Raw genomic sequence first — 25,900 nt, 5'->3', positions numbered from 1 at the left:
AGAGTGGGAAGTATCTGTGATTAAGTTATGGCCACAGTGCCACATTATGGAGATTTTAACAATTAGTTTTTCTTGATGCCTGAAATCCTAAAATTTGGAAGCCAAAGACAGGAGAATTCAGAGAAAAAGCAGTTGGAAGCTTAGTGAGGTGTGGTTCTGTTACTTAAAATCTGTCAGGGTATTCCTATAAGGGAGACTCATAATAAGGCAGAGAAAGAAACTTCCAACGCTGGTTTTGTGCCAAGTAATACAGAATATGAATCCCTAGGTTAGCTATGGATCCTGGCCTGATGAAAGGTCAGGATTAGAATAGGTTAGAGGATATTTTGATGAAGAAATCTGAATTGGCTCTAGGTCTAGTCAGCTTGGCTGCAGTGGATTTATCCTCTGATCATTTCCTGTCTTAGCCCTGTGAGTGTTGTCTTTGAAAACTGTGAAACCTTTGGAAAAAAGGGACAAACTTAGTGCCAGGGCTTTTTTTAAAAGGGGGGCTGAGAAAGGAAAAGTTAAATTGTATCTCATTCAGGTTGTTTTGGAGAGTATTAAGATGCTGCAAATAAAGCAACAGTTTTAGCAAATGAACAAAGTGAATGAGAAGAGCTTTGACGTTTCCTTTGCTAAACCTCATTGCAGGAGTGCCTGAGGTGATATTTAACTGCTGTACATGAATTTTTTAGCTTCCCACTTTGTTTTCTTTGCTTTCTTGTCATGCTTCAAATATCTGAAAATAAAAAGAGAAATGAAGCAGCTTGGAACAAAATTGTGAATGAATGAATGAATGAAGGAATAAATTAATGAAAGAATGAAACTCCATATTTTCTTGAATTGGAGTCATCTGATAGTGGGAAGGAATATCCCATCTTGAGGAAGGAGAAGCAGCATGGTTGGGGTGCAGCTTCACCTTTGATAACCAGCCTTTCCTCATGTTTCCAGGGAATTTTGCAATTGATGCTGCAGGCACAGGGACATCTCTTATTTCTCATTAAGCATGTTAAAGGCAGTGCAGATCAGCAGTCAGGGCACCTTTTGGGAAGTGCCAGGATGCACTGGAGAAGGCCATGTGCTGCCTGTGGCAGGGATTGTTTTCATTTTCATTTGGCCATGGGGCTGCTGCCTAAGGCCCTGTGTGAGCTCCCAGCACGAGAATTGTGTCTGACAGAGCTTGTGATGCCCGTGGAGCCACGTCACATCCTGCCTGGAATCCCTGCCTGAGTCCCTTCATTCTCATCCAGCTCTGGTAAATAAAACATCCCTTGAAATAATCACTATCCCAGACTTCAGTACTGACACTGTTCTGCTGGATTCAAGAACCAGAGTTCTCACCTCACAGGCTGTATTGCATTTCCTGCTCCCTTCTCCCTGTTCAAATGTTTCCAAGAGATGGGCAAGGGTGTAAAATCTCTTCCAAGTTACTCTTGAAGTTGGTGAGGCAAACATCTGTGTGACTGATAAAGCTCCCTCCTGAATTTTTGGCCCCAAGTAGCTGGGTTTGAATGAGTCAGCTCCCTGAGCTCACTGGAGTTGGGTCAAATCTCACTGGTTTGAGAAAAAAAAGCAAAGGGCACCAGGGAAGTGCCTGAAATCTCTTGGTTTGGATACACCTAATTTCTTAATTTGTGCAGTAGGAGCATTCTTCAAAATATAGACATTCTGCATTTTGGTTGTGTGGGACTTTTTTGTCCTTTATTTTTTTTTGAGGAGTCTCTGTGTGACAATTCCCCTTCATCCTCAGCCAGTCCTCGCAGATTGCTTCATTCATTTCACAGAATATTCTGAGCTGGAAGGGACCCACAAGGATCATCAGAGAATGGCCCATGCAGTCTTGCTCTCTTACAGCTAAAAATATGGGTTTGAAAATATCTGATATCAGTTCTGATATCAGTCAAAAGGCTGTTTTTATAGTGGCAGGAGAGTCTTGGTGTAGCTGTCAAATTTATTTTGGAAGAACCAGCAGTACTGAAATAAAACAGAGTTTTCCACAGTGCCTGCACTCTCAATAATGACAAAGTGCAATATTCCCAACACTTTTTTTCCCATTTAAAAGTAAAATAAAGCAAAGCTCTTTTGCACATAAGCAATGGATGGGTCTGATAACAGGAATTAATACATAATAAAACTGTGACTTTTTCTAGCTGCTAATGGAGAGTGTTAATTTGCAGCTGTTGATTAGTAAAAGTGGCTTCCACACTTCCCATGAAGTCAGTTTAATTGGGAGTAACCTTTCTTTTCCCAGAGACGAAGCAAAGTAAAGAGAGATACTGAAGCCTCTCTGTAGTGGAGTGTTTGCCTGCCAGAAGAGGACTTGGCAAAAAAGAAAAAAAAGAAATAATCATGTCAGAAAGCTGCTGTGATAAAGAGAAGGGATCAAAATGATGTAAGATACCGAAACCACCTAAATGAAAAGCAGCCTGATAGTCCCAAAACTCAGTGTTACATCAGCTGTGTCTGTCATGCTTTCTGCTGTCAATAATAAGTTTTTTTGGCACCTGCTGTCATCAGCACCTCTCAGTTATTATTGCAGATAAAAACCTTACAACTGTTTCGGAAAGGATCGTTAATATGACTTTTAAAAAGTCTCCTAACAATGATCTTTTAATTTGGGTCATCTCCCTCTTTCCTTTTCTAGTAGCGATTCCTTTTGTAAGTATTATAGCAAATATTTTATAATTTTTTTCCTTCCCAATACCTGCTACAGCTGGCTTCATTAGATAATATCAATAAATAGACTTGAGGTGAGGTCTGGTGATAGAAAACATCAAATAGGAGCTGCAGCCCTGGGATATACAAATCTGAGTGTGTGTGAAATTGTGCTGATTTTTCCATGGATGCCATGGCTCTAGGAGTGTTTGGACAATGCTCTCAGGGTGGGATTGTTGGACTGTGCCAGGCTAGGAGTTGGATTTTGTGATCCTGTGGGTCCCTTCCAGCTCAGGATATTCCACGATTCTTTTATCCTTCCTATTCTCTTCACTTTTTTTTAGTGGTTCTGTTGCTGAGCTTGTTCAGTTTGGAAATAAATGGTTAATCCCACTGGGTTTATGGTTTATTTGCTGACATCAGTGATAGGATTTCTCTAGGCAAAAATAGCTTTATTTATCCCTCTTGTGACTTTTTTTGCATCTTAATTTTGGCAGAGCTTGTCCTCAGCTGCCAGCGAGATTTTTTTCTGGTTGGGGAATGTGTGTTCAGCATCTTGAGGCAGATCTTGTAGTGGAGTCTGAAGAATAAATGGTGCAAACATGGAATTAGCACCAGGTGGAGGCATCTTGTGGAGCTCCAAATCCCATCACAAATCGCTCTGCCAGGGTTAAAGGAAATGCTATTTTTCCTTTTATCTGGGATTTTTTAACAGCTACCTAATGGAATTCACTTTTTTAAAAAAAACATGAGGGAGCATGACTTTGCTACTAGTGATATATTAGCAACATTTAATTTTTCTCTGTGAACACATTGAACAAGTCATAGCTTGGTGATAAATTTCTACCACTGTGTGGGCTGTGAGACATGAATAAAATCTTCTGCTGCTTGAGCTACTTCTGATTTTTTTTTTTTTTTAATAATTCAAAGGTTCTTGTATCTTAAACGTGGTATGGAAAGTGTAAATAAATGACACTGGGCGAAGATGCTCATCCCAGGCTCTTCCTCAGGATTGCTTTTTCAAAATACTCCTGGGGCATTGATTCTTAGCTGGAGAGGGAATTTTCACCCAGGTCTCCACTTCTTTGCTGTGTAGACTAACATGCAAAAGCTGGAGGTGTTTCTGTGCTGATGGTTTAGGTTGCAAAGGATCTTCAAGGACTTGGAGTCCAGCTGTTGTCCCACCACCAACCCATGTCCCCAAAATGGGATATGTATTGATACATTGAGGAAAATGGGATGGGTATGGACATATTGAGGAAATTGGGATATATATTGATATATTGAGGAAATTGGGATATATATTGATATATTGAGGAAGACAGGATGTATATTGATATATTGAAGGAAATTGGCATATATAATGAAGAAAATGATATATATATTGATATATTGAGGAAAATGGAATATATATGGATATATTGAGGGAAAAGGGATCAGCAGCCAGAGGAGGGGTCGGTGTGGAGCAGTTCCCCTTCCCTGTGTGGTTATAAATGAAACCCTGCTGCTTTCTGACCTTGAGTATGAAAATGTTGTTATTGATTTCCCGAGGCCGTGCAAAACGAAACGCAGGGACTGAAGGGTGCAATTAACATTAATAATTAAAGATGAGCTGCATTTGTCAATCTCTTGTCTGGTGTAATGCTCTGAGTAATGGGCCCCTCCTGGGAGCAGCAGAGCTCCTGCAGCCTTGGATGATCTGAGCTGGGCATGTCAGGGTGGGCTCATAAGTGATGATCCAGATGTTTCCTGGATTCTGGGAGCCCCCTCTCCTGATCCAGAGAAATACAAATTGGGGTTCTCACAAGCTGGCACGAGTTCAGCCCTTTCCCTTCCAACATTCCCACCTCTGAGTGTGGGACTTTGTACATTTGCTGAGCCGGAGATTGATTGCTTCTTTGGGTTTTCATTTGTCTGACATAAGAGCAGAAATGGTATTTTATTTAACTATTTTTTTATTTTTAAACTATTTCTCCTCTTCTTTTAATAGAGCATTCAGAAGCTGGCTAGCCAATACTTAAAGAAGGACTGGCTTGGAATAAGAGCTGAGGAACGAAGTGATTATAGGTAATTTACCAGTTGGAAATCTCAAAATTGCTGTATTTATCATTTCAGTTTGTGTCATTATTTTACTTAACAATGAATCACTGCTTTTCTGTAGCTAATTTTTCTTTTTCTTTTGTAGTAGAGCATTGCCAGTTAAAAGAGAAGCTTTGTTTTCCTGAGATTAGTCTTAAATAGATGTTTATGACTTGAATATTTAGGAAGATGGGAGAAACAAAACAGCTTGACAGGACCACAACTGTAATTTGCATCTGTTTGGGTGTTAATGCTTGTATCTGAATATAGATTTTAGTAAATAACTTTAAGGCTAGAGGGGTAAGTGTGTGGGTTGTTTCACAGTAAAAGAGAGGAAGAGATCTCATTTTATGAGGCCGTTCTTTGTGAAGATCAAATCTGACAGCAGGGAGGAGGCAAAGCAGGAGACAGTTGTTTACAAAACTTTATTTCGTTAACATGAAAGGTGGATAAAACATGAAACCAGAAATAACTCAGTTGCTGAAAGCCTTTGAACAGCACCTCTTAAATATGTAGAATAAGCTTTCAGATGTTTTGTTTTATTGTCTTCTTTGTGATTCTACAAGTTTTATTTCAAGCAGGAAGAAATTGACAGATTTGTGTTTGGGACTTTCAGCACCCTCAGTCGGTTGTGTTTAGAAAGAAATAAACTGAATTATCAGTCTCAAGTGTACATAAAACACTCCTATAACACCCATGAGATCCCACAGTGCCAGAGATCTTCTCCAAACCCCTCCCTACGAGGGAGGAACAGACATGAAAATCTTTATTTTTGGTACGTCTTCCATTAAAGGTTTTGTTAAAAGTGGAGGTATTTGCTAGTTCAGCCTAAAGGATTGTGCTTTAGATTTAGTTTTAAAAGCAGTTCTTGGGAAAATGTGTGCTGCTGTCACATAAACCAGCCCAGGAGCTGGACTCTGATCCTTGTGGAGGATCCTTCCAGTTCAGCAGATTCTATAAATCCAGATTTTCAGTGGAGCACCTGACCTCCCTTTCTTTCTCCCCACACCCTCTCTGTGTTTCATTATTTTAGGAGCATGTACTCAGTTTGGAAATCACTCTTAGAAGGCACCATGCAGGTGGCCCAGTCCCGACTCAACATCTGTGAGAACTATAAAAACTTAATTTCTGAACCAGCCAGGAGTGTCCGGTGCTTTAAGGAGCAGCAGCTGAAGAAGGTATTTGTGCTTTATAAAATCCTCTAAACTATTGTCATTTTAATTGAGGAAAAAGATGCTTTTTGAAATCTTTTATTGTGGCACTTCTAAAATATGTAAGTACTCTTCATCTTATAGATATAAGGTTCATCTTTTAGTACTCTTCATCTTATCCAGCTTGTTGGAGAGGGATCAAAATTTTGAGCTGTTATCCCAAATTGTAACTGCTTGGAACTGAGTCTCCTAAAAATATTATATCAGTTGGTCAAATGTATCTCAGCAAATCTCTCACTGTGCTGTAGACATTGCATTGCATTGGGTTTGCAGTGACAATTGCAAGTGGTTTTTGTTAGAAAAAGTTGGGATTTTAAGAAAAGACTCTTCTGAAACGTGGAGGAATGGCATGAGCCATCTCCAGGGTAGAGAGTGGAGACTGTCCAGCCACCTCCTGTAACACTATCACAAGTGAGTGCTCCAAAAGCACTTTAATTATCTCTTTAATTATCTGTAATTGTCCCTGCAGAGAAAATAGTGTAGTTCCAGTGAGCTGGATATTAATTTAATTGCTTGTTGCATTTGAAAGTCATTTATGAGGGTGGGCAGGCCCTGGCACAGGGTGCCCAGAGCAGCTGTGGCTGTTCCATCCCTGGAAGTGTCCAAGGCCAGGTTGGATAGGGCTTGGAGCAGCCTGGAATAGTGGATGATGTCCTATTAATTAAAAAAGAAAAAACCCAAACAACAGACATTTTATCTTTCCTTGTTACAAAGTGACAACAAAGACCCAGAATGTACCCAGTTCTCTGTTCTAGAGTAGTTTTTTGTAAAATACTTGGTTACAAATTTAAATAGATGTTCCTGTAATGTGTGCTCTCAGTTTCTGAACAAATGTTTCTACTCCTAGAAATGTGTGCAATTTCTGTTTCATGAGGGGAAAATTAACTTTATTAATGCAATTTTATTGTCCTGTGGAATTTTATTTTCATGCGAAGCTTTCCAAACAACGCTGTGGCAATTTTATGGCATTCTTACTGGTAAATAATTGTACTTTATTCTTCTGTAAGTGGGGATAATTCAGTGTTCATGAGTCAGCAGCAGAAGTGGGATCTTTACATTCTTAAAAGTCATAGAAGTTCCTTTATTCCTGCACTTCTGAATCAGCAGAACAAGTTATTACAATTATCAGGGCAGTATTCTGGTTCAGAGTATTCTAACAGTGATATGCTTTTCCTACAACATGGAATTATCATCCACTTGGCAGGATTAATTTTCCTACACAACCAGTTTATTGTTTTACACAGTGCAGCCTCTCACCCTTCCCTTTGAATTCCCAAACAGATAAATAATGGACAGAGAAATAATTGTTCTGACCTCCATTCAGACAAAAGCTTATCAAAATTAAAATTCAGTCAGCAAAATACTTGTAAGGTTGCATGGGAATACCCATCTAATGTGGCATCCAGTCTCCTGACAATTTTTTATCCTACAGGGATGCAAACCAAGATTAATTAACCCGTCTCAAATTATCTTTTTAACAACTGGGGTTATTTGATATTTTATTTTTTTGATGCTGGCAGGAGATTTTAGGGATCAAAATCCCCACTGATGTTGCAAAACCCCGGTTCTTTCTACAGGCTTTTAGCTCTTTGTCAGCCATTCGTTGCATACAGATTAATTTACCTTTCATTTTTCACTGATTCACACAGGGGTCTGCAAAAATCCAAATTCTGCCTTCCACCACTCCCCAAACCCCCCTCTAGGGAATGCACACTCTGGAGCCCATTGCTTTATTGGTCTGCACACATCAAACAGTGGCTTTAGTGGGAATTTTTCTGTGCTTTGTAGCAATTTGACAGCTTCAGAGAGAGCAGGATTGTGTGGTGAGAAGACCAGCAATTCCTGTTGGCTGCCAGTTTGTTTTTTCCAGGTGCCTGGGTGTTATTTTTTAGCAGTGGAGCAGGGGTAAGTCAATAGTAGGTTGTTGGATCCCAGCACCCCGTCAGCCCTGCACTGCTCCCAAAGGAGGTTACATTAATTATACTAATTATGCATTAATAATTAGTAATAAAGAAGAAGCTGAGGTGTTTTGCAGGGGTGTTCAGCACCTGGAATGAGGGCAGCCAGGGGGATGATGATGATGATGATATGAAAAGAGCTTGGACCTTTGGAGTGGTGTTTGAAGGACTCAAAAGTTTGAACTCACCCCTGGGTGCTGCTGGAGCCTTCACTGACCACATCCAGCCTGTGATGTCTGTAATTAAATAGAAATCCACTGGACTATCAATCTCCTGCATGCTTAATCCAGTTTGGGTAAAAGAAAATCTTTAGTAATCTCTTCTAAAGAGAGTTTTAATTCTAGACACTGATGATTCACATTGGTTTTCTTACCTAGATCCTGCTTAGCACACATCCTTTCCCACTTTGTTGGGGTTTTCCTTAAGCTGGCAGGGTGTCTGAAGAATTGCTGAATATAATAATTTTCCTTCCTGTTGTGTTGTGTTTTGTGTGGCAGCTTTTGCCTCATGTTTTAAATTTTAAAGAAGGTAAGATTAATAATTTTTTTTTGGTATCACTTCCAGTAGATTGCCTTTGGATTTTTCCCAGTTGTATTCTGATGGCTTCAACTAATTACTGCATCCAAAGCTTTCAGAACATTTCTGTTTAATTTGTGGGTTATCCTAACACTTTAAACAGCAGCAGAAAGAAAGGAAGAGAGAAGGTTTTGTGCTCTGATCAGTTTTAAAAGACCTGCACGAATAATTGACCAGGAGTGACTTGAAGCCTGCATCCTTCCCTATAAAATGCCATAAAAAGCAGCAAAGCGATGATGATAATATTATTTGGATGTCAAAAAAAAGTAATATTTTCTTTCCTGAATGCTTTTTTTCAGTGTGTGGACCAGCTGACGAGGATCCAAGCTGAACTACAGGAGACAGTCAAAGATTTAGCTAAAGGCAAAAAGAAATATTTTGAGACTGAACAGATGGCTCAGGCGGTGCGGGAGAAAGCTGATATTGAGGCCAAGTATGTTTTTCTAATGGCATATGTAGGAATAATTGCAGCCCCAAAAAGCACATTTCTATTAGGTTTTGCACTTGATATTGGGCTTTCAATGAGATTCTGCCAGGTTGTCTTTGTGTTTTGCTCCTATACATTTTTGTAGCTATTTCAAGCACACCCTGAGAGGAAATTAGAACTTGTTTGTGTTGGTTTGTTTAGGAAGGAAGTTCAACTAACAGCTTTAATTTGGCATTTTCTATGGACAGTGTGTCAGCTGGCACTTTTTTGATATTAAAGCCTCCTGACTTCCTTTTCTGTTCACACATCTCAAATTTTGCATCAGTCTGTTTAGAGGGGGAGAGGCAGCAGGATACTGTTTTTGATTTTTTGAGATAAATTTTGGAGGCTTTAGGTTTTTTCTGTTCCTTGACATCCTAAAGAGGGCGATTTCCTTCCTTCCAGGAAAACCAGTAACACATGTTTTGGGTTTGGAGTCTGGCCTGTCTTGTGGGAGTTCACCACACCCCTTTTGCTTTTTTTTTCTTTAATTTTTATTTTTAGAAGTTATTCAGAATTGCTCTCAGGGAATGAAGTTATGGTTTCCTTAGACATTTCTTCTGTCTTTCTGAGGGATGATGAAAAGAACTTTAATAAAATTTCCTATAATGCCTGAAGAAAATAAACAATCATACATAAACAAACAAAAACAACCAAAAATTTGAGTTTGGGGGTTTTGGAGCAGATTTATCCTGCAGTTTTATTCAGATTAAAATAGCTATTGACTTGATTTTGTTTTCTTACCTACTTTTTCAACCACCATCCTTTAGACAGTGAAAAAATACTTTTGTAAAAATGGTGCAAGGCAATCATTCAATCTCTTCTGCTCATTTCTGTTCCAGGTCCAAACTTAGTCTTTTTCAGTCAAGAATAAGCTTGCAGAAGGCAAGTGTGAAGGTGAGTATAAAACTTGGATTTTGCTGCTCATTTCATGAGGCAAATGCCCCAAATTGTCTGGAATGTAGAGGTGAGGGACAGCTTGGAAGAGAAATCGGTGGGACAAAGGATGAGCTAAGAGCATTCTCTGGGCAGAGTATAGAATTACATATGGAATATATGCAAGGAATTGTATATCTAATTAGAGTTAAAACTGTTCTTTGAAGACCACACGTGAAATTCCAATTGCAGGGGAGAAAAATCCATCAGGAATCCCCTCATGGCTAGGAAGACTTAAAAGCTGTAAATGCCCCAAAGTTTTCACTGTATTAACACAATTTACACACAATTAATTTGCTGCTGGTGAATGCTTGGTCATTCAGATTCCCTTTGTGAGCTGTGTTTTCACTTGTTGCAGTTAAAAGCCCGACGATCTGAGTGCAATTCCAAGGCTATTCACGCCAGGAATGATTATCTCCTCACTTTAGCAGCTGCCAATGCCCACCAGGATCGCTACTATCAAACTGACCTGGTGAACATCATGAAGGTAAGGAAGCTGATTTCTGCCTGCCACAGGCTGTTGGAATCCAAAATGCAAAGAATTCTCAGAACTTTGGGCTGTAAGGCAAGAATTAAACCCAAGATTTGGTCTGAGACCTTGGAAAAGGCTTCCAAACTTAGCAAGAGTGTGGATTTGTAGTTTAAAGCAGAGATATGTTGAGCTAAGTAAAGGAAAGCTTAGAGTTTTAGAGTTTAAGATATCGAAAAAATAAAAGTAGTTTAGGATATAGAAAAAATAAAAGAGGTAATCAGGGAGTTGAGAATGCAGCACTGTAGCATGAGTCCATAAGATGAAATACTTAAGGATTGGGTCAGAAACATATATATCCTTGTTAGCAGTGGTTTATTAATCAATAACTCCTTAAAAAGTCATGTGACTCAGGGTCTTGTGACCTTCTGAGCCATGCAGTGAAGATGTGAGCCAAACTTGCCCTTCCTGTCTGTGTAGAAGATAAGAAAATAAACCCCATCATCAAAAACAACTCAGAGGTCCTGTCTGGAATTCCTTCCGAAATTCCCCACAAGTGAATTATCACAACTGGGAACTGGGTAAATCTGGGAGGGTCCAAAGTCCTGGATTGGCTTTTCCAGTGAGCTGCCATGAGTGAGAGGGAAGATAGAGCCTGCAGTGGTGTCTGAAAAACTTGGAACCAGCTTTCAGTCCCCAAAACTGAGCAATCACTTCATTTTTTAATTCACTACCTTTCTGAAAAACTCAGTTGGATAAAACTCACTTGGATAAAGGATTAAAAAAAACCTGACCAAAAAACTCATTTGGATAAAGGAGTCAGGTTTGTCAAACTAAGCCCTGTCTTTTCCTCTTGTAAGGAAACTGGAGAATTTTTAACTTCTTTAGTAGCATATCCCATAATCCTTTTTATTTTGTGTCTGATCAGAACACTTCTTTATGGTGTGATTAATGAGCTGGAGTTATTAAATATCTTGGTTTCCAAACTATGGATTTTAAGTAGGAGCAGTCAGCATTCTTGTTCTCACCTGTGGCACTTAGCCAGGTCCAGGCAGGAGTAGCTCCTTGAACTCAGAGGAAATGACACACTTCAAAAAGTTCAAATCTGATTGCTCACAGTTGTTTTTTCTTAAATATCACCCCAGAATTAATTAAATGTACACTATTCCTGTGTCTTTGAATTTGAGAGTTACAGATAAATTGTAAAATCATCTCCTTCACACTTTATCTGCTTGCATTTCACATGTTGACATTTTCAAACTTTACTTGAATTTGCTCTTTACAAATTATTTCTAGTCAGGGTGACTAGAAGTCTGTCATTTGCATTTTGAATTGCCTTATTGGAGAAATAACATAGAATTATAACAAATCCCTGTGTTATCAGCATACCTTTGCATTTTTGGGGGGAAATACTGATATGAAAAATAGGTAGGTGAGGTAGAAAATAAAAGCACCAAAGGAATTCTCCTGCTCTTCCCTCTGTGTGTGCTTTTCTGTTAGTAAAATGTGAATATTTGTGCTGACTACATGTTTACTACATGGAAATGCTTGTAAAAAATTTTCTTGTGCTGGTGCACATAAAATTATTAATTGATGCTTACATAAGATAATTCCATACTTACATGCATGGTTGGCTGTCATCACTTAATGCTCTTACTTGGGAGCAATTCCAGAAGGGAATTGAATAGGTTCACAAAAAAACAAACAAAAAGGGTGCTTGAAATAATTTTTAAAAATGAGCAAATAGCCTTGGTAAGTTTTTTTCAAGCCTTTCTCAAGCTGAATCTTTTTATTTTTCATACAGAAAAAGCCTTTCAACTTATTCTTTGATATAAATAATTGTGGTTTACTGAAAGCCTAAGTGCTTTCATCCAGCCAAATTACTGTGGAAGGAAAGGACAACACTCAGGGTTTATTTTTCTGCATCTCTCAGATATTTATAGCAGTTGAATCTCTTTGTCTGGTAAACAAAAGTGTGTTTTTGATGAAGAGCTGTAAATTCAGGTCTCCTGCACTGTTGGCCATGAGCAAAACTCCCTGGGAGCACACCCAGGTCCTGGGAATGGGGTCATTCTCTAGAGCAAGGCACAGGTCCCAAAACTGGAGTGGCCACTGGAGATTTTAGGGGAGAGAGTGGGAAAATCTTCAGGAAAATCAAGGATAATGCATCACTGGACTCTAATTCTTTCATCCAGGAGCTCTAATGTAAATTGAAGGGTGAAGCTGCTTAAATGTATAAATAAATATAAAAGGAACAGCAGCTTGTAATCTGGAATGGGATTTGGTGGCAGAAGGTCCTGGTTTCTCCTTCTCCTCCTACTGAAATTCCTGAGGGAACCACACTGTATAAAGTACAGAAAAAAATGATTATTTTATTTAGCAGAATGATTTAACACAAATGGAGAAGGAACTGGAGGGAGAGGTGGCCAATTGAAGGTGAAGAATCATTCAGTATCAGCAAATGTACAGTGACTGAGAAATGGAGCAAGATCTTGCCAATTTTGGTTGACCAGGCAGAAAATAGCAGATGAAATTATGTTTAAAAGAAATGCAGTAACTTGGGGAAAAAATTGCTGCCTACAGACTGAAGAAACCTGAATAGCCATTAGGGTTTTTTGAAAGAGATGCTGGAACTGGAAAATGGAGTAAAGGATGAAGGAATGGAGACATCTGTGCAGTGTTTCTAATCTCTGGGTGACATCCCTGGGAAAGGAGGATTTTGGAAGGGAGTTTCACCCTTCCAGCACAGGTTTTGTTTCAATAGGTGGTGTGGTGGTGTGACCCAGTATATTTTACATGCTGTGAGCAGTTGTAGTGTCTAAACTGAACATCTTTGCCGCTGTGTTGTGATTAATATTCAGAAAATGTGCTTTTTTATCTCAATATTAGTAAGCTCTTAGGTATTCCTGTAGTGCCACGTGCTGTCTGTGAGTGTTTCCCCATTTAGCTGCCCTTGAGCTGATCTTTGAACTGCTCAGGGCTCTCCACATTTCTAAATCACATCAAGTATCTCCTCAAATGGTTCAGATTTTGGACCCAGTGCCTGGTTTTCTAGTTGTTACCCAAAAATGATAAAATCTTTCGAGCTAGAAAAGAACACGTGCAAACTTTTCAGCTGACACTTGGCTGTATTACTGTATATACATTTACAAATGTGTCAGAGGCTGTTTCTGTTTGCATCCACCATAAACAGTTTCTCCCTGGGTTTTGGGTTCTTGTTTGCAGAATTAGGATGGGGGGGTGTGAGTTCTGTTGCCTCTGGCACGTTGGAAGCCAGGGCTGGCTTGGCTGGAGCACACCCAGTCCTTGGCCTGTTGTCTTGGAGATACCAATTATTATCACTGTGTTAATGGAAAGGATTGAAGGGACCACAGTCAGGCTAAAAATGATTTCTCTCTCAAATAAACATCAGCCTCAAAGGCTGTGAGATTTAAAAGAGCAAGCAGTCAGCTGTAGCTCAAAGTAGGGACAAATTTCGTGGTTACAGGGCAATATATAGCAGTCTAATTACAAGGCAATATATAACATTCTAATCCAATAGAAAGTTGCTACAAAGTTGATTTTGTTTTTCTAACCTATCACCTTTACTTAATGCTGCTGCACTGTGGATACTTTTATCTGCTGTTACACTTGCACACATATGATTCTATCATAACATTTAAACTTTTAGTAAGTAAATACTTACTAAACTTTAGTAATTCTAAAATACTTTACTTACTTCAGTAATTAGTGTAGTAATTACATTACTACACTGTAAAACCCTTCCCCATCTTACCCAATACAGTCTCTTATTTAACTAAGGTATATTCTTACTTACAGCTATAGAAACATAAGTTTGTAATTTTTCTGCTTAATGTCTGTGTACTTTTATTTTTACATCAATCCAAGCTTCTTGCAAGGCTGCAAATGAAACCTTTCAGTGTCTGTGAAAGTTTCTATCTTTCCATTTCCTACACTGGCCATGATGTGCATCCAGCTGCTGCCTTTGGGTTGGAGCTGTGGCACTGCACTCTCAAGCCATCCCTGTGCCCCATCTGCATGTGCAGACAGGGCTCACTTCCCTAGCAAACCTGAGGTTTTCCTCTCAGCTCTGACATGGCTGCATTGATAAATAGTGGGTTAAAAGCTCAGCTGATGTGGCTGCCTCTTCCCATCTGTTTTCTCCTTATATTAAATTACCTTTAATTTCGATGTCTTTACTTGGCATAAAATAGAATCATGGGGTGTTTATTGTTGCATGTGGACGTCAAGGGTTGGTCCTGGCATCCTGTGTGAGCTGAGCTGAGCAGAGACAGGTGGAGTTCCTGCACAGCCAGCCTGGAGAATGGATCTTCAGTGCTTTGGAACAGTAAAATCCAATAAAAGGCTGTGTTGGTGTTGGAGAAAGGAGGGGTGGAGATATTTTGCAGCCACATTGTGCCTGCAGGAGGGATTTCCAGCCTGTTGGGAAAGCGTGATGTGTGCTGGGCTGAGGCACCCTGGGCTGCTCCCAAGAGGAAGCTGCTGCTGGGTTTGTTCTTCTGTCTGGCTCTGGAATGCTGCTGTGTTTCTGTCCTGTGACAAAGGAATGACAGTCCACCTTGTGGCCTTGTTTCCCTTTCTGTGACAGGCAGCAAAAGGGGTTTTTCATACCAGGTTCCTCTTGCACGCAGCTCCCGCTTGTTTTCAGTGGTTCAGAGTATGTTACTTTATTTTGCAACATTTTTTTTGCAGGGAAGAAAAAGTGATTGGCTGTGCTGTGTTTGTAACTGGGAAAGCCATCACAGACTAAACAGGGATGCTTGGAAAGAAAATACAAATTGCTTCCAGCTCTTTCAGTAGGATGAAGAATTGTTCCTACTGTGCCTTCCTAGTTTTCCAGTTACAGCACTTAATAAGGAGCAAAGCCATTCTAGGTTTCTATTCAGAAAAGATTTGAATCCTTTTGCCTTTTTTTTTATCTGTCCTTTATGTCCATTTCAGTCTCTGCAGTGAAATTAAAACCCCTCAAAGCACTGACTAAATAAAGCCTGGTAATGTTTTATTCTTCGCCAATTTCCTGACAAGCTGCTTAGGAAGAGTTGCCATCACCTGAATGTGAAAGTACAGCCCAGAAACCCTTTTAAAAATAAGTTGTCTGCCTGGTGCTTAGGTTTTTACTTTAAACTGAGGTCTGAAGAAGTCTGAGATTGTTTGAAGTCAAATCAGGACTGTTTTGTTATTCATCCTTTTAGAAACTTTATCATTTTTAGTGCTGTGCTCTTAATTCTGTATGTTCCCCTCTTGAACCACCTCAGAGAACGACTTTACACAGCGACTTGCTATGAGGAAATGTTGACATGAAAAAAGAAAAGCAGGTGTGCTGGACACTTTAAACAGTTCTGAGATTATTTAAAGAGAGAAAGAAAGAGGGAACAAAAACCTCCATTTCAAAATCACAGAATGGTTTGGGTTGGAATGGACCTTCAAGACCATCCAGTTCCAACAACTTCCACTGTCCCAGGCTGCTCCAACCTGGCCTGGAGCAATTCCAGGGATCCAGGGGCAGCCACAGCTTCTCTGGGCACCCTGTGCCAGGGCTGAGGAACAGCTCACAGGTGGTGCTGCATTTTTTATGAGCACAGGAAAATTCTGGAGAAGGTAGCAAGGAGTAGCAGCAGGTATTTCTAAACTAAGCCCTTCTAAAAGGAATTATTTCATGTCATTGCTCATGTGGGCTTTGGTGTTTGAGGGAGAACAGTGTCAAAAGCTGGTGCTTTGTCTTTGTGGTTTCAGTGGTTTCTTTTATCCTGTTGTAATTATTAGGCTGCTTTTCTGGTTTTTTCTGTACTTTCCAGTTTGCTTGACACGAGGAAGTGGAGTTGTGTAATTTGGCTCTTTTTCTTGATCAGAGTTCGTGTGATGATTTGGCAGGTTTGAATAAAAGCTTGGTTACATCATTTCCCTGTAACAGCCCTTTGCTCAGGTGTGGGTGACAGTAACAACACAAGTTACAGTGGAGCTTTGTTAATTTGAGAGGTTGATTTATAAAATTACAGGTGAAGTGTGTGGCTTTTCCACACCCTTGCCTGTTTTTAAGGACTCTGATAGAGGAAGAGATCTGGCTGACTTCCAAGGAATGAGCAGCGTGGTGTACCTGACCCTGCTCTGAGGGCAGAGGTTGAACCAATATCTCCCTTTTAAACCTGTATTTATAATTATAATGAAACTCTATCGTTCCTTAAAACAGCATTTTTTGCTAAGGAGGTTCTCCTTGGGATTTAACCTTCTGCTTTCTGGTTTGGGGGTTTTTTCTGCCGTTAAGTGGAGTAACTGCAGAAGTTCCAGCAGTGCTGGAACCTTCATGTTCTGGTGAGCCCTGGTTTTTATTTGTTGGAATGGTTGGGAGTTTTTGTGAAGCTGTGTTGACTTCTTTGTTTTCAGCATAGTCATCCATCACTTTTCCCATGCACTTTCAATGGTCATTTAAAACAAATGTAAGTGCAGGCTCCAAACATGATTTGCACAAATGAGATTCAGCTGGAGCTGGCAGTGTTTATAAAAATGACCCCAAATTGAGGACTTGGTGGCTTCCAGTTAATAATTTGCTTTATGCCCTGAAATTAATAAGATGTGTGTGGCAAAGGGTTCTTTCCCCTGGTGGCTCTGTCTGAATTGAAAAATAAGTTGAGGCAGTAGCTGAAAGTCTTCAGTTGGCTCAGGAATGTTATCCCAGCACTGCTGTGTCCTGCAGAAATAAAAGGGTACCATTTGCATCAGCACATATTTCTGTAGCCTCTGGAACAAGGAGGACAAATATTATCACTGTAAAAAATCAATTTACGTCCATGGCATTGTTTCCAACTTTCTGGAATGATTTAGAAGCACCCAGGGGATTCCTTTTTTAAAATGGAAAGTTTGCCCCTCAACGAAAAAATAGCATTAAGATAAAGTAATTCTGAAGTCACCAGAGATTTCCATGTTCTTCTATAAATCTCTTTTATTATTTCAGTGCTACCAATTCTTTTCAGATCCTGTAAAACTCCCTTAAAACTGCAGAGGGGACTTGTGCAAGTGAAAGAACGATTGTTTCACTTCCTGTCCTTGTCGGCTGCAAGCCACAAATATTCTGCAATCCCAGTTAAGGCAGCCATGGATGGCATTATCTCCAGCCTCAGATGGGCACAGGAACTTTCCTTCCCAGGCAGGTGATGAGTGTGCTTGGCCTCCTCACGGTCATTCCCACAGAGGGGGGTGGCTGGAGGGATCACGCTCAGCACGTGATCCCAGTGTTCCAGCAGATGCTCATTGTGGGTTCCACAGCAGCTGATCCTGATCCCACACTGTTTTCCCATCCAGGGACATCTGTCTCTGTGTTGATGTGCACATCAAACCTGGGGGAAGAGAATTCCGGGTTGTAGTGTAGTTCTGCATCCACATGAATCATTAGATCATTACTTGTGGTCTCTTGTTCAGTGTTTTTCATAAATGCTCATCTCTCGCATTCCCAGCTGATGACTGAGAAGTGCCTTGGAGAATTTTAGGTGTTCAGAGTCCATGGAATATGTGCTAACTCCAGTTGGGAGCACTTGGATTCCAGCTGACTGTGAGCCAGTGTTTGCAGGGAAGTGAAAAGAGGATTTGGAAATGCAGCTTTTGATGTTAATTTTGGTAAAACCACAAGCAAGGGAGGTTTACTGGCCTTAACAGTAAGTGGTGTTTGCACCAGTAACTGTGGTGTATGTATGTCATAGAATCATGGAATGATTTGGGTTGGAAGGGACTTTAAAAACTGTCCAGTCTCACCCCCTGCCATGGCAGGGACAGCTGCCAGTGTCCCAGGCTGCTCCCAGCCCCGTCCAGCCTGGCCTTGGGCACTACCAGGGATCCAGGGGCAGCCACAGCTGCTCTGGGCACCCTGTGCCAGGGCCTGCCCACCCTCATAATTCCCAATATCCCATCTATCCCTGCCCTCTGCCTCCCAGTTCTTTCATTTCCAATTATATCTTTATTTTTTCATAGACAAAATGTGGATTTTCAGTTTCAAATCCACCACTCACTCCCTGAGAAATCACATTGCTCATCACGCAGACTTTCCATGCGACCTTGAGGCACAGGAGTGGGGCTGAGTCACAGCTGTTTCTGTTGTGAAGATGAGAAAGTGTGATGGTCACATTGGCCTGGTGACAGTCAGTTTGTCCCACCTCGTGTTTCAGTCACAAGTAAATCCCCTGGTAAAGCATTTGACCCAAAGGAGTCCATTTATTTCAGGGATCCAGGTGTTTATTCCTCCATGGCTGGGCAGAGCAGCATGGCAAAGTCTAATACAGAACTCAGGACAACTTAATTCTCTTAAAACAATGATCATTTTTCATGGTGAAATTATTTCTTGATAATATGATTGACTTTACAGTGAGGCTTCCTTTGGTGTTTTCAAAGAAATAACTTGAGAAAAGGGTTGATTGTGAAAGTGCAGTGTGACTTTACAGATGCTTATGAAGGAAAGGCATTCCCCCTTGTCCTGTCCCTCCATCCTTGTCCCCAGTCCTTCTCCAGCTCTCCTGGAGCCCCTTCAGGCCCTGCAGGGGCTCTGAGCTCTCCCTGGAGCCTTCTCCTCTCCAGGTGAGCACCCCCAGCTCTCCCAGCCTGGCTGCAGCTCCAGGTGCTGCTGCTGTGTCCCTGAGGCTGGGGCAGCTCTGCAGGTGGGGTCTCACCTGGGCACTGGGGCAGAGAAGGAGAATGATCAGGTATGGAATCAGGGATTTAATGAATGTAAAACAAGGAAAATGCCTGGAAAGCCAGAAAGGGAAAAAAAAAATTCATAACCCCTGCTAGAAAGAAGGCAGCAGGAAAGCAGTGTAAAGATTAGGATTGGAAAGGAGTTACTTGAAAGGAATCTGGGAGAAATCTGGTTGAGAAAGGCAGCAGAAAACCTAAGACCCTTTTTTTTTTCCTTCCTTCATTTAAAGATTTTTAAGATTTTATGCAGAAACTGTTTAGGATTTGAAAGGGGCTTCGAGATATTTTGGTCAGCTGTCATAAACCCGCTCATTGTGAGCAGGAAATGAAACTGCCATCTTGTTTCAAAGGCACACTGTAACACAATGAAAGCAGTTCCCAAAATACTCCCCTGTGCCAGAGAGCAGCCTTGGAGCTCAGGAAGCACCTGGGCTGCTCCATTTGGGAGGCAGGTGGGGCATGCAGCATTCCTGCTTTAGGTTTCATGGAGAAAAGCATCCCAATCAGATCCTTCACAGGGTTTTGTTTGCTTGAGGGCTTTGTTTTTAGCAACTCCACTGGGAGATTTGGAGAAGCAGGGAAAAGTTACTTTTTTCTTCAGCCTTTTTTTTTCTGCTCTTACTCTTAACCACCCCGTGTTTCAATGAGTTACCTGGAATGGACGTGTTTCCATTGAAACCAGGGGAAAAACTTGTGGATTATTGTTAATATTGAACGTGTGTGCACAGGTTTTGTCTTGTTAAATGAGATATTAAAGTCATAATTGTCCTGTTAAATGAGATATTAAACTGTAAAAGTTACTGAAAATGCAGAGACCTCAGAGCCCCTTCCAGGACCTAAAGGGGCTCCAGGAGAACTGGAGAGGGGCTGGGGACAAGGGATGGAGGGACAGGACACAGGGAATGGCTCCCACTGCCAGAGGGCAGGGATGGATGGGATAGTGGGAAGGAATTGTTCCCTGGGAGGGTGGGCAGGCCCTGGTATAGGGTGCCCAGAGCAGCTGTGGCTGCCCCTGGATCCCTGGAAGTGTCCCAGGCCAGGCTGGACAGGGCTTGGAGCAAGCTGGGACAGTGGGAGGTGTCCCTGCCATGGCAGGGGCGGGATGAGATGATTTTAAGGTCTCTTCCCACCAATCCATCCTGTGATTCTGTGACTCATCTTCTGTCGTCAGTGGCAGGACAAAACATTTCTGAGTGACTTCACTAATGAAAGCAGCAGAAGAATGGTAACAAGGAGATGAGGCCCAAAATAGCACAAGACCAATAAGTGTGAGATGGAAAATGTCACACTGAATTTGTAGTTTAATTAAATCCCAGAAAACATTATGGGGAAAGTGGTAAAATGGTTTCTAATCTACAGCTGTCTTGCCAAGAGGGAGGCAAACCTGGGAAGAGTTTTCACAGATCTTTGAGGGTTTCATAGGGCCCAGCTGTCAAATTTTGAGGGGTTCCTTATTCTTTCAGCTTCCAAGGCTCTGCTCTGTTTGGAGACCATGCAGTTGTTTTGGGGTGGTTGGAGGTGAGGAGCTGCTCATTCCCTAAGTGGACAAGAGCTGCTTGAGCTCTGGTTTTTGCACAGTCTTTAGAAGACTTCCTTGCCTTGGAACCCCTTCCTGCAGCTGAAAATTCCTATTTAGGTTTTACAAATTGCTAAGGAGATAATGGATTGCAAAGCTGGCCCAGAAGATCAGTCATGCAAAGAGGAGGAGGAGGAGTGGGAATGCTCCATTGTGGTTTGTCTCCCTACCTGCAGGTTTGATCCCCAAAAATAAAATTCCCATCTGTTCATCTGTCATCTCTGCTTAAAAAGCTTTGCAGCCAGGTAGAGCCCCTTGGTGTGGAGGGAGGTAAACATTCCCTGCCAGTGGCTTCCTTAAATCCCTAGTTCCTGATGGCTGACCTTTGGAATGGTGTCATCCAGCTGAAGGAGGATATTATTTTATAATGTTTTACAAATGATGAAAGCCCTAAGGTAATTGCTTGTAGGATTGGAATGCTAATTAAAGGAATTATCTCTCTCTGGTATTGCCAGTGTTGCTCATGGATAATGGGAAGAACCTTTTCCATGTGCTTTCCTTGTGGTGCCAGCATTGTCCAGGGCATCCAGCAGCACCTTCCAGCACCTCCTTCCAGAGTGCCTTCTTAAAAATCCTCGTGGAATTTTTAAAACGTCAGGAAAGTTTCAGTGCTTGGGTTCAAGGCTTTTAATCTCACACAAAAGTCATGGGGAGCTGAAAATGATTCAAAATGAAAATGAAAACAAAACTTGTTAGGAAGAATCATGACAATATTCTGGGATTTAGGTGCCTGAATTTTCTTGGAGATAAGCTTCTTTTGACTGGAGTGTTAAACCAGCTACATGGAGATAGTTAAAAATCAGGTTTCTGGTTGAAGCTCAAGAGTGTTAGAAATCAAAATTTTAAATTACTCCTATTAATAAAATTTTACCGTGTTTACTATGCTAGATTTATATATATTGTATGTATAATAATTTAACAGATGAGAATTCAATTTACTAAAAGATAATTTTCAAAACCACAGAATTCCAAGAAAAAGGTGCATAAAAAGAAGATGGCAAATCTGAGAAGTACCTTTTTTTCTACATAAAATGTTCACAGATGTTTGTGGCTCTGTGTATAACCAAATAATTCAACATTTTTTGACGGCTGATCCACTTCTGTCAGGCTTTGCTGTTCTCACTGGGCAGTTCATCCAGTTGGATTCAGTCTCAGTTCCTTCAGCTGGATTATTTTAGTGTATTTTTATTATATTCATATGTGACTTCAGGTCCAGATCCCTGGATTCTGTGTCTCAGCATTCCCACTGAGCACAGACCCTTCTCTCTGGCTGGGTCTGGGAGCCCCATTTCTAATTTAAAAGGGGATATTGGAGCATTCAGTGAATTAACTTTGCTGAAAGGCTCAATTTATTTAATAGCTAAGACTAAGCACTGAAGACAGCCTTGTATCAAAGAAATCCCAGCCCTGCCAGATCCTTGGGATGTCTCTTCCTGTGGGATTTCAGTCTCCTGCTCTGCTCTGCCCACACAGTGTCAGGAGGGCCTCTGAGCAGTGGCACTGTGAAATTAAGGAGTTTTTAAAAAGGTTTGAGTATTAATCCTACAGGGCTGAAATAAGTTTGAAAAGGAGCTTAATGTTAATTCAGTTATGTTCAACAAATACTGTCAGGAGACCAAAGTATATTTAGGTATTCCCAATCAGGCCACACTTCAGAAGTGATTTAATTAAAAGATTTAACAGAACTAGATCTCATTTTTGTTCATTTTTCTGTTGATTTTTGTTAGCCATCCCTGTCCTGTCAAACAGTAGAAGATTAGAAAAGCCTCTCAGCTTCTGGAGAATATGGCAAAACTGATGATTCCATCAATCCTTGTTCAGGAATACTGCTTGGAGGGGGGGATTCTGTGCCAGGCTTTGGGATGGGGGTGGGGGAAATCTGTTTGTGAAAGGGAAAAACCTTCCACAATATTTTTAATTATGGACTTCAGGCTCAAATTATCTTTGTCCTCAACCACTGGTGCTTACAAGGAGTGCAGGCATAATTTGTTAGTGTGAGTCCCCTGGAGATAATTGAGAATGGACTCCTAGAAGTAATAAAGCATAATTGGCACCAAGAATTCCCAAGTGGGGTTTGGGAACCCAGGATTTATCTTCCTGCTGCACTGCAGCTGCCATACCTTTGGCATTACCCCCACCATGTTTTTTCCTTTATTGTGGGACATAAATGCTGTCATTGTTCTGTGATTCCATAATTACTGCAAATAATCACAGTGCTGTGACTCTGGGCCATTTTCCTTATAAGAACACATTTGTGCAGATTACAAAAATTCCTAGAAGTAGTTTTGTTGGATTTGGTCCTTGCATTTTAGTGGACTGGCAGAGTGATCCTTTTGTAGGGTGCCTGTTCAGGAACAGGGGGTTCCCTGTGAGATGCACTCTGCCCTTTTCATATGGCTGAATTGTCTCATATATTAGCATAAAATTTAATTGAATTTGTATTTTGAGTTGGAAAATGCCTGAATGTTCTGAATATCCTGACAAGACCACTTGTGTTCTGGGTGAGAAAGAGCAGTGTTACATTTGCAGGACCACATCAAGCTGCAGGTTAAATCTCCCTGGCATGATAAGAACCTGAAAGGCTTGGGAATATATTAAATTATTGGAATTTTTAATATTGGGACATTTCCATCCCTGAACCTACTCTGTGAGCAGCTTTTGAATGGCCTGTTCACTGAATGCAGGTGACTTGAAACCCACATAGAGAAAAAGCAGATGGAAGTGATAAATCCAAGGAGCAGTTGGGAACAACAGCCTGTGCTGGGGCAGAAAAGGTTTTGTTGAAGAGATTTATCTGAAGAAGTAAATGAAAATGGTAATACAGAGATTGAATCAGCTGAGTTAAAACCTAAACCCAGCAAAATAGGTGGGTAAAAAAAACCTGCGAGAGTGCAAAAGAGTAAACACAAGCTCCTGAGGAATGTTTATGCTCCATATGTGATTTTTATTTTTTTTTACTCCTTTTCAATACATTTTATCATTCAGGGGAGTAGTTTTAAGAAAATGCTTGTTTCTTAATTTTTTGTAAGAACATATTAAGAAAATAGCTTAAAGAAAATATTTTAAGGAAAATATTTATTAAGAAGCATTGGGATTTGTTGTGAAGTGCATTTTCATCCACACATCTGTGTCAGTTTAAGGTTTCTCTCCCTTAGCTTGTGTTGTTGTAATACAGAAAAGATTTGGATTTATCCAAGCTTGTGTCTGAGTCAGGGATGATTCTCCTGTACCATGAGAGTTCCTGTGGAGACCTCCTGGTAAATCTGGATGGAATTCTGTAAGGAAGAATTCCCAGGGCTGGTTCGCTGTGTGAGATTTGGTTTTGTAGGAGGTAAAAATAATCAGCTCTGGCCCGTTCCCAGAGCAAAGTGCATTTCTTTAACTTACCTTCCAAATAATTTTGAAATATCAAAGTATTTATTGAGCTGAGCAGCAGAATAATTAATTTATTTTTGGGTAAGAAGAACTAAAGATTCCAGACAGAGCACACGCCCCACTGCCGTTCCTCAGACATGTTGTGATGATGACGATGGTCTTGTGGTCAGCAGAGGAATCCTTGAAGAGCAGAAATGGTGTCAAAGTGCTGAAGGATTGAAATGCACATTTTTCCACATGAAGGAAGCCAATTTTTACTGGCATGAGCAGTGTAGAGCACTCTGTACTCTCCAGATGCAAAGATATGATCATGGTGACAGCTCTGCCACAAAGTTGTCTTCCAAATGTTGGATTTGAGCCAGAATGTTTTTTTTCCCCTCCAAGAATGAGGAAGTACAAAAGCAAAGATGCAGTTTATTAAAAATTCATCCTGTCAAAAGTGGAATTCCCCTGGGATTTATTCCAGGGCTGTGCAAGAAAAAGCAAGCTAGGTCCAAGAAGTCTCAGGAGATACTTTTGGGGAATGTATTTCCAGATATTCCTAGAATCTGTTTTTATCTTCCAGGGTTTTTTAAGCCTTACATGGTAGAATTTGAAGATCTTTTTTCCATGCTTATGGCAGTCTCACATCAGGGTGTTCTCACTGATTTCAGCAGAGTTCTCCTTTAACCCTGGAGTGTTCATTTAGTGCTGTCTCCACCAGGTAACTCTCACTGCTGTCAGCCTTGTGCCAATGAAAGGAATTATAAAGGACATTTCCTTCAATGCCTGTGTTCACCTACCAGACCCTCATCCTGAAATGTGACCACTGCAGGGCACTGCCATGAGATGGTGGAGGCAAATCTTATCATTATCAATAATTTTGTTTATTCTTGTTCTAAAGGGACGTTTTTCCTGCAGTGGGGGAGGGTGACAGGCATCTGTTGGTGGCTGTTCCATATTTTTGTGTGCTCAGAGGAGGCTGCAGCTCCCCAACAACAAAGGTTTTGTCAGTAAAAACAATGACCCTGGCGAGATTGTAAAGGAACAAAATGATGTGCAGGACAATCATCAAGTGACTAATGAGAGCAAACAAAGAACTTGCAAACAAGCCCCAAACTCCTGACAGCAGAAAACACAAAGCTCTGGGGTAAGGGAAAGTGCAGAGTGTGTTCATGGGCACCCAGCTGAAAGGAACTTGGGCTCTTGTGGTCTTCCAGTGTCCATTGTTCCCCTTCTTGCTGTGGTGAGAGCTCCTGCAGGGTGTGGGAGAAGAGGGAACTCTGAGTTTCATCAAACCTTGTCGAGTTAAAGAGGCACTTTCTATTCCTATCCTCATATTCTCTTCCTACCTCTTGGCCTGCTGATTTTATTCCCAGGTTTTCATGTATCTCTGCTCTTCAGCTGGAATATCTTGTGCTCCCTTGTTGAGCAGATGCACTCCAGGATAGCTTGTGGTCATGCAGGATGTGGATATGGGTGAAACAGAAAGAAACAGGAGAAATTAATTAGCCTGACAGCAACAGGACAGTGACACAGTTATAAAAATTCCTTAAAATTGCTTTCTGTGGAAGTTCAACAAGGAGCAGAAGCCAGAGGATCTTTTTGTGGAGACTCTTAAACCCTTCTTCACTCAGACCTGCTGGCATCCTCTGGGCCTGCTATAACTGCTCCATGTCTTCCCTGTGCTAAAGACTCTGGATTTGGATGCAGTGCTCCAGGCACTGGATTTCAGATATTTCCAGGCAGACCTAGCTAGTGATACTTCAAGAGTGAGTTGCTTCTGGACCCTCACTAAGGCAGACTTTTCAATACAGCCTTGGGATGTGTAAGATTTTCCTGAGATACAGATAATTTTACAGCCTTAGATTATCCCTGCATTGCTTTGGATGCAATTTCTGTTACCCTGAAGTCCTGATTTTACAGACCTAAAATTTAGGC

General features: G+C 40.9%; 1 protein-coding gene across 3 annotated transcripts in view; it reads left to right on the top strand.

Annotated features, from left to right (window-relative positions):
* Nucleotides 1-25,900, top strand: part of FCHSD2 (FCH and double SH3 domains 2) — a 120,299-nt gene that overhangs the window by 55,824 nt on the left and 38,575 nt on the right. For all 3 annotated transcript variants that reach the window (XM_084226778.1, XM_084226777.1, XM_084226779.1), the window contains 5 exons: nucleotides 4,628-4,704; nucleotides 5,750-5,894; nucleotides 8,761-8,894; nucleotides 9,770-9,824; nucleotides 10,222-10,350. In XM_084226778.1, the coding sequence (XP_084082904.1) occupies nucleotides 4,628-4,704; nucleotides 5,750-5,894; nucleotides 8,761-8,894; nucleotides 9,770-9,824; nucleotides 10,222-10,350 (540 nt within the window). The remainder of the gene's footprint in view (nucleotides 1-4,627; nucleotides 4,705-5,749; nucleotides 5,895-8,760; nucleotides 8,895-9,769; nucleotides 9,825-10,221; nucleotides 10,351-25,900) is intronic.

This window comes from Fringilla coelebs (genome assembly GCF_963513975.1).
Source record: "Fringilla coelebs genome assembly, chromosome: 2".
Lineage (NCBI taxonomy): Eukaryota > Metazoa > Chordata > Aves > Passeriformes > Fringillidae > Fringilla > Fringilla coelebs.
Note: the sequence above shows the minus strand (reverse complement) of the source record. Positions and strands in the feature narration are given on the sequence as shown.